At 33.4% G+C, this 11,785-nt stretch overlaps 1 protein-coding gene across 1 annotated transcript; it reads left to right on the top strand.

Annotated features, from left to right (window-relative positions):
* Positions 1-5,852: 5,852 nt before the first annotated feature.
* Positions 5,853-8,284, top strand: LOC143220828 (segmentation protein cap'n'collar-like; the record flags this gene model as incomplete). The annotated part of the gene is made up of 6 exons (XM_076446406.1): positions 5,853-6,141; positions 6,853-7,001; positions 7,113-7,289; positions 7,416-7,514; positions 7,601-7,965; positions 8,117-8,284. Coding segments are annotated over 6 exons (1,247 nt in total), but the record flags the coding sequence as incomplete, so codon positions are not given.
* Positions 8,285-11,785: the final 3,501 nt, after the last annotated feature.

Raw genomic sequence — 11,785 nt, 5'->3', positions numbered from 1 at the left:
GTTGGGTCGTACCAGTGCTCTTTATTATTGAAACCCCGCAATAAAAATACTTTGCATTCCTTAGAACGTGAGACAGCAATTTTCAGAGCGTCGTTTATCCTTGGCGATTTTAAGATGACACAGGTGGTTACTGATGGATGTTACAATATGTAGATGTAGAGGTAGACGTAGAATTGTCGCACATGCTGCTTTGGCGGATAAAGCTGAATAACCAGCAGATGTGGTAGGGAACGCGAATGTGCCTTCTTTTAATTAGATTCGACGAGCTTATTTTTCCCCGTAACGTCGCGGAAAAACTGCTTTCCGCGTTTCGAACGTCCACGTAAAAGAGCAGGATATGCTAAACAAAAGGGATAATTACATGTACGAGCGAGATAAGTTTGCAAAACTACACCCACGAACAGCGGTGAAAGTACGAATGACTGTTGGCTGCATACTTATGTAGTTACGTTTCCTTACACTGTTATATCGTATGATTACCATAGACGACCGGTGTACGTAGACAAGATGCACGTTAATTGCTCCGTGGACCGTTTCCAGCGAATCTCGGTGTATTTCGTTAATCAATTATAACGTTCTTCCTTCGAATTTGTTTAAATTTCTATTTCCAAAATCAGTGTTCCGTTTAATCGTTCTTGCATTAACAGATACGCGTATTTTTTTTTTTTTGGTTTCATCGCTTTACGCGATAAAAATTTCAGGATTTACACGTGAAATACAGTTTATCGTGTCTCGCAAATTTATTTAACGCCACTTTCGAAATTATTCCTTCTCGATATTCAAACGACACGCGTATTCTTTCGCTATCGTTACACGATTCGAGATTTGAAATTATAATTCTTCTAATTCGTTGAATACTAAAAAATTATGCTGAAATTGTGTCTGTTAGATTTTAAAACGACATTGGTACATATTGTTTGCGTTCGTTGTGCAATTGGAAACTTTTAATTTTGCACGTAGGATACAGTTTATTGCGCTTGTGTATACATATGTTTACGAGTACTTAATTGCATGTCATAAATAGTACTATTACGTACTGCAATTACATTTACACACACGGTTAAACAACGGTGTAGCTATTCGAACTTTCTACGTTTCTCGTAACTTTAAAACGCATTAGTGCTCCGAACGTTCCCTTTGACATACGGTTTAACGATCCGTACTCAACGGCTAAGGAAAATTCGTAAAATTGTTTTCACCGATCGCGTTGTCGATACGAACTATATTTAAGAAAACGCGATATCTGTACTCTAGCATTTTATAACGCACGAACTGCAACAACTTTCGAGTCATCCTATTATGTCATTGATAAAATTAGAAATAACATTATTATCTTATTCGTATGCAAAATCTGTGCGCGTAATGCAGGCAATTTTTCATCTCCATCGTCTACGTTTATCATTGTCCTGAAAATAATTCTTCGTTGTACAATCGTCAATGTGTTTTTTTCTTCGCGATACTCTGTTGCTTGTTTATCAGCTTTCACCGTGCCGAAGATTAAACGTGCAACAACGTCTAATCGTACGATATTCGGAATACTTTTCTATCGTTACGCGTTATTATTTCTTCCCGGCAATAACGATACATCGTTAACATTAATGAAAATTTTATCGAGAAATCCGATTGTTATCGACGAAATTCGTAAGCCGTATCAACGAACGATTCCGCTCGTTTCATTCGACAGACACAGTGGCACGTATAACGTATCATACGGAAGTTTCCAACTTTTTCAGAGCACAGGCGTTTATCAGAAAGGACTCTAAAGTCCAATCATAGCGAAGCAGCGCAAACGATAAAACATGTTCGAGACGGCGCTGAAACGAACTCGTTTTTAGCAAGGTCAGTTTCGTACTGTTCCCTCGATAGCGATAGTTCGGTCACGGGAAAAATGAGGCACGGTTTAAAACCGTCTTTCTCCGGATAATCTCTGAATTTCGCGCGATCCGTAAAACGTCAGAGTGCACGTTTAATCGTTGCTCCATTGAAACGGAAATTTTTCCACGCGATAACGCGAAAATAATACCGCCGGTAGACACGAGCGATATCGCTTCCTTCGAGCGTCTAATAGTTAGGCGAACTGCGTCGGTGCTATATACGTATACGCGTACGCGACAATTGATCTTGTTATCGTTCCTTGACACAGTATTTTTAAAACGTGCTACTATGTTACTCAACGGATTAACATGAAACGCGGTAAGTTGGTGATCGATGAACGAATTGTCCAAGGGTACGCGAGTTGCTGGTATGACGAATCGGTCGACACGCGACGTAGCCGTACGCCGTTGCTCCCACCGTGGTTGTCCGTCCAATACCGAAGTGAAAAGTGAGGCTAGTCATCCAGCCTCTTGAAGCGAGTGGTGACGCCCCGCGCCGGGTCAGCCTCTCGGCTACGCGCCACCAACTTAAGTAGTTATGTTTACGCTGCGTTCGCGATCGAATGCCTATCTTACGTATCTCGCGATGTCGCGGTAATCGTACGAGCCAGGACTGGCATAATGTGCCCGGAGAGGAGAAACCGTTGCACGCGATAAATCTCCGCGCGTGTTCTCGCTCCGCGATAAACCATAATTCGATGGAACGAATCCGTTTAACCTATTAGCTCGCCGCTCTTACGCGTTACTCCGCTGGCAGCTTTGTTTTCCCGGCGAGCATGTGGTTGTGCTTCGATTTGTGATTCGATAGATGGCACACGATGTTTCCATACTGTGCACGATATACGGTGCCATGCGAACGTTAGAGTGGCCATCGGCTGAGATATTCGATCGCGGCGATGCACGAACGCCAATACCACGGGTCCGAATGTAGATGATTATCTCTGTGTTTTCTACCGTGTGGCTATTCGACTGTCCGGGAAAAGGAGACGCGCACGGTGTATATTTGTGTTTATCTCGGCGCGATTAATATGCATCGGCGGGAGGTAGACTCGATGTGCCGGGGAAGATTGTTGTGAAAGAGAGAAAGGAACATCTGGTGAAGTAAAGGTGCTAAAGAGCTGGTTACTGCGAGAAAATACATTTACGCCGGACGTTCTCGAACATGCACTCCTACACGTATTGTACCGTTTACTATACCTTGAAAATTCTCGAGATATAGTATCGGTTTACATGCGCTTCTAAGGCGAAACTGCGAATTAACCGAAGAGAAGGACATCCTCGACGTGAACGATCTGTTTTCGCATCGTTCAGGCGCATCGATTAAAATCATCGATCTTCGGATTAAGCTCTTCTAGAGCTTAAATGGCGACTATGGGAGTTATCGTGTATATACCACGTAGGTAATCTTTTTCGCCAGTGTTATTCCAACGTGTATTTACGTATTTTCTATCGATTCCTACTCGTTACGTCGTTGATCGAAATACGCGCAATTTCCCCTCTTTTATGCGTTAATTTCATCCTCGACTCTGACCGCGACCTATGAATCCTATGTAAATCATATCTATTCGTAGTTTCGGTGTTTTTATCCTATCTTTTATTATTAACGTCCGAGTGGCGTTAAAAATTGAAAAATACTAACATTCGAGATGCGTCGATTTTGTCGTAACAGGGAAGAGTGAAGCATAATATAAGCGAGCTTTGGAATTCGTATATATAGTTGGGTATATACATGGTTCACAATGTGTAGAGTACGTCACGTGTTTGATATGCCATCGACCTACATGTACTCTGGATTAAACTCTGTGACCAGCATTGAATCTATCGAACTCGAATAGCGCTCGACTTAACCGTCGCGGGACAGGAATTACGACTTATTTGAATAAGAATAACGTTATATAATATCGCCTTGCGCATTTATAGTTTCCATTGAAAAGTAAATTCGAAAGTCCGATAGCTTATCGCTGAAATCAAAAGCGCTGAGTCACGATAATTCAACGACTTACCGTATGCATATGCTCGCTATATTTTTTACCTTATATTTACTCTAGCCGCATTTATTCGCACCTGCCCTTAATGGATAACTCGTTACCGGATGCGTTTCAGCGTATTAAATGAAATCGTTAAATCGCAATGAGCAATCGTTAAATCCAGTACATTGTAAACATATTATGCAGCGGTCATGTGATTAACCGACACTTTAACTCGAATGAAAATTTCATCCAGTGAACGGTAATATCGAATCATCCCTATTTCTCTAAGTTTACTTTATTTTTATTTTTTTCCCCCGTTTTTACCGATACTCGCTTGGATAGTTAAACCAAATTTTTAAGTATATTATAATCCGTAAAATATGTTGCCGGTTATACCGAGAAGTAAAAAATCGCAATAAAGCATTGTATTTCCTTTCGCAAAATTAGTTGATAAGAACGAATGAAACTCGATCTCAGTCACGTACGTTTCTGTGGCAGCTGAATGTGCTGAATGATTCTAAGAAACGTAGTATCGGTGTACCAGCGCATCTTATCTCCTTTGAAAACAACGTTCCTGAGTTAATTTCTCCTATATCTGACATGGATTCTAAAAGTGATATTAATATTTATTGAAATTTTTATCGTTTTCCTAATGTCTACGATAAAATTACACGGTTGTATTTGAACTGTATAAGAATATATCTAATAAAATGTAATTACGTTTTTCTAACCAAATATATTTATTCGTATTTATCTCTAAACGTATAAAGGCTAGAATTAATTATCTTCGATCGTTTAGACGGGATATCTTTTATATATAAACATCGGTGTCGACTGTGAATTTATTTGAAATGAAATTAGAACCGATGATACGTAAAAATGAATATATTTTTATTTAGAACGTTACAATTATTTTATCGTACAATTTGTCGCGATATTATGATTTTATCTTGAATAATTGATAGCTTCAAAATATAGCTGATATTAATAGGCATGGTTAATCAACAAGTAATCCACGCGACCATTGGACCTTGAGCCTTCCTCTGTCTTGTGGTATGCGTATTTTCATTCTGTTCGTTAATGAAAATCGTATACATGCCTTGTTTTTCAACTAACCAGTTTGTAGAATCTAGTATTGATACTTAAACTCGTCTTCTCTAATGCAACTCTTTCTACCTATACCGTTACTCGATAACTTGATTAAAAATATAATAGGTATAAAATTATTGTTAAATGATAATCTAGCAAGAATTATAATATAGCGTCATTGAATGATATAGTATAATAACGAGCAATAGTTATATCGTAATATCATAGTTTGATATTATTAATCGCCGATAATTATTACACGAATAATAAGTAATAATAATATTATTATTGTAATTGAAATGAAATTATAGTATTGTAAATTTAACGTTGTAACGTATTTGTTTGATATAAACAATGCACCGTATAAATACCATAACTTGATTGAAAAACATACCTCCACCTATAATATCTAAATCGAATTCACTCGCTGCTGGTAACATTCCAGAGAAACACATTATTCGTGCAAAAATGGCTACTAAGAATATTCTAATATAACATCGGTTAGCATAAAAATTACTTCAATCAAAAGCGGACTAACTTGTTTCTATGCATTAAAGTTTCAAATGCAATTCTCCCTGTATCTCGGTCTATAATGCATAAACAAAAGCGAGCCATTATTAAAAAACGAAACGATGAATTAAAACGACAGTTTTTCCTTATATATCGGCATCTTTAATCGTTTTCCTTCGATTCATGTTAATTAATTGTTATTAATGTTAATGTTAATTGAATCAATTAATTCAATCTACCAATTTAATTAGAACAAACATACTTTGCTAAACTGTGTCTCCGATCGTTATTTTCATATACATTCGCATTATCGTTTTTTCTCCATTTGTTTACTCGATTCAGCAAGTTTCTTTCATTACGTTTGATGATAGTAATAATAACGCATTATGTATGTAAATTGTTGTTGCAGGCATGTATACCATGCGCATGCTAGATAATGGTAATAACAACGCTTCGGGTCCAACGGGAGCAGCGGCCTTGTCAGGAGTTCAGACAGCTGGTGGTACGACCTCTTCGGCAACAGGCGTTACGACACTTCCGGGTGTAACAGACGAAAGGATGGATGCATCCAGCGATAGCGCTGTCAGCAGCATGGGCAGCGAACGAGTACCATCCCTTTCGGATGGCGAATGGATGGAAACTGGTTCTAATTCTAGCCATACACAAGCTGACTCTCATTATACTATGGATTATGCTAGGTGATTAAGTGAAACTGGAGTAATCGAATAATTTCAATAATATAAATCGTCACTCAAATAAATCAAACGACTTCTTTACACGTATATTTAAATCCGATGATAATTTAAGAACCAGTCATACAATTAGCAAACACTAAGACACAGTTCTCTCAACTAACAAACCGAGATGTAAAACTATCTTTTTTTTTCGCGAGTACCAAAGATAAATGGCATAGAATCCTTGTTTATCTGTCTGAGTAAAAATAAGAAAATGATAAATATGCATTCGAGTTAACTATGAAATTAATTTAAACCGTATATTAATTCGTGCTTCTTCTTTAAACCGTTGAAATATATTTATTACGCGAGTACCAAAGGTAAATGGCATAGAATCCTCATTTATCTGCCTAAGTAAAAATACGAAAATGATAAATATGCATCCGAGTTAACTATGAAATAATTTAAATCGTATATTAATTCGTGCTTTTTCTTTAAACCGTTGAAATATATTTATTACGCGAGTACCGAAGGGAAATGGCATAGAATCCTCGTTTATCTGCCTAAATAAGAAAATGATAAATTTGCATCCAAGTTGAATATGAAATTAATTTAGATCGTATATTAATTCGTGCTTCTTCTTCAAACCGTTGAAATATGCTTATTACGAGCGTTTATCAAAATATCTGTCAAATATTAATCAGTTTTGCGTGATAATGATTATTTTGGTTTTAGCAAATACCGCATGTCATACGACTGCAGTTATTCCGTTTCCGGAAGGAATGCTGGTTCTCCAAGATGTCAAACGGAACGTACCATGCCTCCGGTTGCTCAAAAGAAGCATCAAATGTTTGCAAAACGATACTTTCAGGAACAAGGAACTGGTTAGTTTATTTAGAAAAAAAAAAGAAAAAGCAATAACCGATTGATCGAATGTATCAACATCGCGCGTAATTAAGATTTAATGGATTTAAAATTTATTTCCTACACGATAGGTTCGCCTCTCGGAGCCACAGCACATCCGACGACTCCAATGAAGTATGAATATGATTCACACACAGTTGGTGCTGGAGCACCAGGAAATGCTTATTCTGGCCCGATTGAGGGTGCAGCTGGGCCTCAACCTGAAATAAAATATAGTTGTAGTGTAGATTTCAGTCGTCATCAATCAGGTAAGATTAACGTGATTCTTAATTATATGTATTAGTATTTTGATACTTCTTCTTATTTTCGGATTATTTATTCGCCTAACGAGTACCTATCGAGTAATAATACCTATTTCTTATTTGCATTTTTAGGACGTTCAGCTATAGAACACGTTCATCATAATCATACGTATCATTTACCTGCAGAAAGTTCCGGATCTCTTCAACGTCCAGTTTCTCGTGACAAGAAAGGTAAACTACGCGAATCGAGCAAATAACGTAATTGTAACTTACTGTAAGAATATTTTTATAATTTATCGATATGTTTTCTTCTTCAGTACGTAAAAGCGATGGCGAAGAGCATCTAACCAGAGATGAAAAAAGAGCAAGAGCATTAAATGTCCCCATTCCCGTGAACGATATTATCAATCTTCCAATGGACGAATTTAACGAACGTCTTAGTAAATACGATCTCAGTGAAGCTCAATTATCTTTGATACGTGATATTAGAAGACGGGGCAAGAACAAAGTTGCCGCTCAAAATTGCCGCAAGCGTAAACTAGATCAAATCATTAGTCTCGCTGATGAAGTGAAAGAAATGAGAGACCGCAAGATGAGGCTTATTCGTGAGCGAGAATTCATGCTTATTGAAAGACAACGCGTGAAAGACAAATTTAGTCAACTTTATCGTCATGTGTTCCAAGTTAGTATACTTTGTTGATTATTTTATCGTTGTTTCATATGTGTTTTCGCATATAGTAACGTCTAGTTAAATATGATGAATTATAGTATTATTTATTTCGCAAATTAGATAAGATTGAAAATTAAGAATAATTCTATTATTCAATTTATAGTCCTTGCGCGACCCCGATGGAAATCAGTACCATCCGTACGAGTACAGTCTTCAACAATCAGCCGATGGAAATGTGTTGTTAGTGCCAAGGAATCAGACGAATCCTCATCACCCACGTTCTACGACAATGGAACCAAAAACGAAACCTGATCCTGAGCATAAGGAATGAAATTATGGAAAAATCACGTTTTGAAACGTTTGATAAGAGAAACTCTATTTTCTTCGTGTACTCGCCGCACTTTTGCAAGGCAAAACATGAATGCGGTGTTGAGATAAAAAAATCATTTACAATTTTAAATAGAATAATGAAGAATTCGTGTGAAAAGTTTATTGCTTCACATTCGATATATCTCACCACATGTTTGAATAAGCAGAGAAATTTTTCAAAAATATTTCAGAGACTCACATTGAGTTATATCTTTCTTTACGACTGGAAAATAATCACCAAACGTAAAAATACTGATTGTACATATAGTTATATAGCATAAATAAACCAACAACCTATATAAATAGAAAAAAAGTAGACAACACTTATAAGAATTTGTGTTACATTTAAATGTAAAATTTTTATTTATTATTTTGAAGAATGATGCAATTATGAATTGGTCTTTCCTACATAAAACAAACAAATTATATTATAAAATGTTTTAGATGTCACTTTTTTTCTATTACAATTCAAGGGATCACTATAATGATAGTCTAATTAAAATACTTTTCTTCTAATTCTTTTTTGTTATTCTTTTTCCTTCGGCATACACTAATAATGTGTTTTAATTCTAAATGCATGTATATGTACATGTATGTTTTTTACGCACCGTGATTATATTATACATATAAATATATTATACTTGCCTTTTTACCAAGATTTAATATGTTTCCGGTGCAGTTGTTTCAGTTATAAATATATAATATGATATATTTGATATATAACTGACATAGGTGTAAATTATGTACGATTGTGTCGAGAAATGTGATCATTCGATAATTCGGATTTATTAAATGAAATTACTTTCAAAATTACATCAACTTGCCAAACTTCGCAAATATTTGCATATTTTGATAGAAGTGGAAAGAAATGTCAAGGGTATGTTATACATTACTCGCTATGAATGAGATAAAATATATGAACACAAATAATACCAGAGAAATAAGCATTTGTATAAACAACATGTTTATAACTTGCAACGATAAAAACCGAGAATATTTAATACGACATTAAACCTGCATTTAAATTGGAAATTAAATGAAAAGAAAAAAAAAAAACAATTTAAATAATAAAAGGTATGTGTTAAAGACATCGAATAATATATATTGTTCTATGAACTGTTTAGTGTTCTGTACAGAAAACTGCTGCAAAAATGTTAAATTTCAGTCCGTTCAAATAAAATATTAACGAAAAATTGTAATATAAAGTGATAAAGATATCTAGTAATTAATGTGACTATGTGGATACTTTTAACGCAATGTGTTGTATTGCTACAATATTAATAATAGTATTGTTTGAAATATGAACAAAAACATAACAAATACACATATTTTTATAAAGTAAGGGACGAATAAAGTTTAGGTATTTCACATTTGTCTTTGTATGTATATATTAATATAGTTAGAATAATTTTCTATAAATATTATACATATATAAATATCGAACATATGTATTTATGTATATACATGTATATATATAAATACATATATGCAGAGTAATAATGAGATATACGTTATAAAGTTAAAAACGAAAAAGAAATACTGTTTACGCCGACAATTTATAATAGTCAAGTCTTTATTAACATTTACATACACAATTGTATTTACATTATTGGGTGTAGGCTGCCTTTACGTACTGTATTTAGCGAGTGGAGATCACATTGTTAAGAATTGCTACAGAAAGAATAATTTACAATTACTGCTCTGTTCGTGAATCGTACAAACGAACCAGATTTATACAAATTCTCAATTCCATCTGATCACATTGTCATTTTAAGATCTCCCATGTCATTAAATTTCTATATTGTATAAATAAAGCTGAATAAACCTTTGGGGAAATTACTGTATACATTTTAATATGATATATGCATGATATTATTCATCCTTATAATATTATTTTAAGAAAATTGAAAAATAGAAATAAAACTATAAAACCATTGTACCTATATAAATATAATCTTGATAAACAAGAATAATTTTTGTAATAAAAATGGTATATAATATATTTCTATGCGGAAAAGTAACATAAGCTTTTTATTATTAATAAAATTTGAAATTTTCTAGAATATAATACAGTATTAGAAATTGAAAATATCAGAAATAATTTTATAAGCTTTGTAAGCTTTTAAACGTTGCAATTGTCAATTCAATCTAGCTAATACTATTTCATCATTTTAGATTTCTATAGTATATTTTTAAAAAAGTTATGTTACTTATTATTTAGGTACTAATGTAAATGAATTACTATATTGCTGGTAGTATTTGTAGTATGGTAGTTTTTGTCGACGTATGAAATCTTATAAAAAGTGGCACCACATCCGCTTTTCGTAAAATTTAATATATGATATAAACGAATTCATTTGAAAGAATTTCATGATTATAAATAATGACTACATGACATGCAATAACGATTTACACAAATTGTTTAATAATTCTCATTTCTGAATATGTTTATTATTTCAGTACCATATTCGTTGTTTGGTTACTAAGTTAATATTTTTCGAAATTAGTAATTGTTTGTACAATAGCAATGAAATTGAGTACTACTGCTCAATATTAAAGTTAAATAAAGTAATTTATTTAACTTTTTTATTCGAAATGCTGAGCTGCATCAATTAGTGTATTAAAAAATATAAAATTAAATTTTAAAAATAAATTTAACCTACGTATGTCGTCTCGTATATTTAATTATAATAAAATTAATCATATCAAATTACGTATACTTTAAAAGAGTTATTCAAGTTTTACTTTAAACGTTTGTTAATATTATCAATGGATTTGGAAATATTTTTAGGGATCGATTTAAACGATTCGCGTAAATTCTGTATGCAACTTTCAGCATTGATCTTGTTCTTATTGCAAATGTTTCTCTCCCTGGTATGTATTTTGTAAATGCTCACAAATACTTGCAACAAAAATAAGTATAGAAAATTATATCACCGAGTTTAAAATATACAATTTTACAATAAAATACATTTTGATATCTCATTAAATATTATCCTTTACTATGATTGTTACTACTATTTTTACTATGTTATAAAATTCTCAATTTTTAATTCATGTCTATTCTGTTCTACCTGTCACATGTATATACAATCTAGCTTAGAACAAACCTTTGTAATGTAATCATTTCTAAAATTTTCTTTTATTAAAATTAGTATTTATTGCTTATAGAAATTTTTCAATATCAAAAGTGGAAAAACAAGATTTTAATCATTTACCTATAAACGATTATATGAATTTTGAAGTATATAATAAATATAAGTATATAAAGTATACAATATAAGTATATTTAAGATTTTGTACATTTCAGTTTAAATATTATTTAAAACATTAACTGAATATTATAACACAAATTATTTACTAGTAGAAAATGAATTTTTTAAATATTTCTCAGTATCTTTCTTTTTAATCATTTAAATTACTGTTAATTTATCTAGTTCATGTCATATTTCAAGTATTAGTA

The sequence above is a fragment of the Lasioglossum baleicum genome, unplaced genomic scaffold, assembly GCF_051020765.1.
Source record: "Lasioglossum baleicum unplaced genomic scaffold, iyLasBale1 scaffold1642, whole genome shotgun sequence".
NCBI lineage: Eukaryota > Metazoa > Arthropoda > Insecta > Hymenoptera > Halictidae > Lasioglossum > Lasioglossum baleicum.
This window is presented reverse-complemented; position numbering and strand designations above follow the sequence as displayed.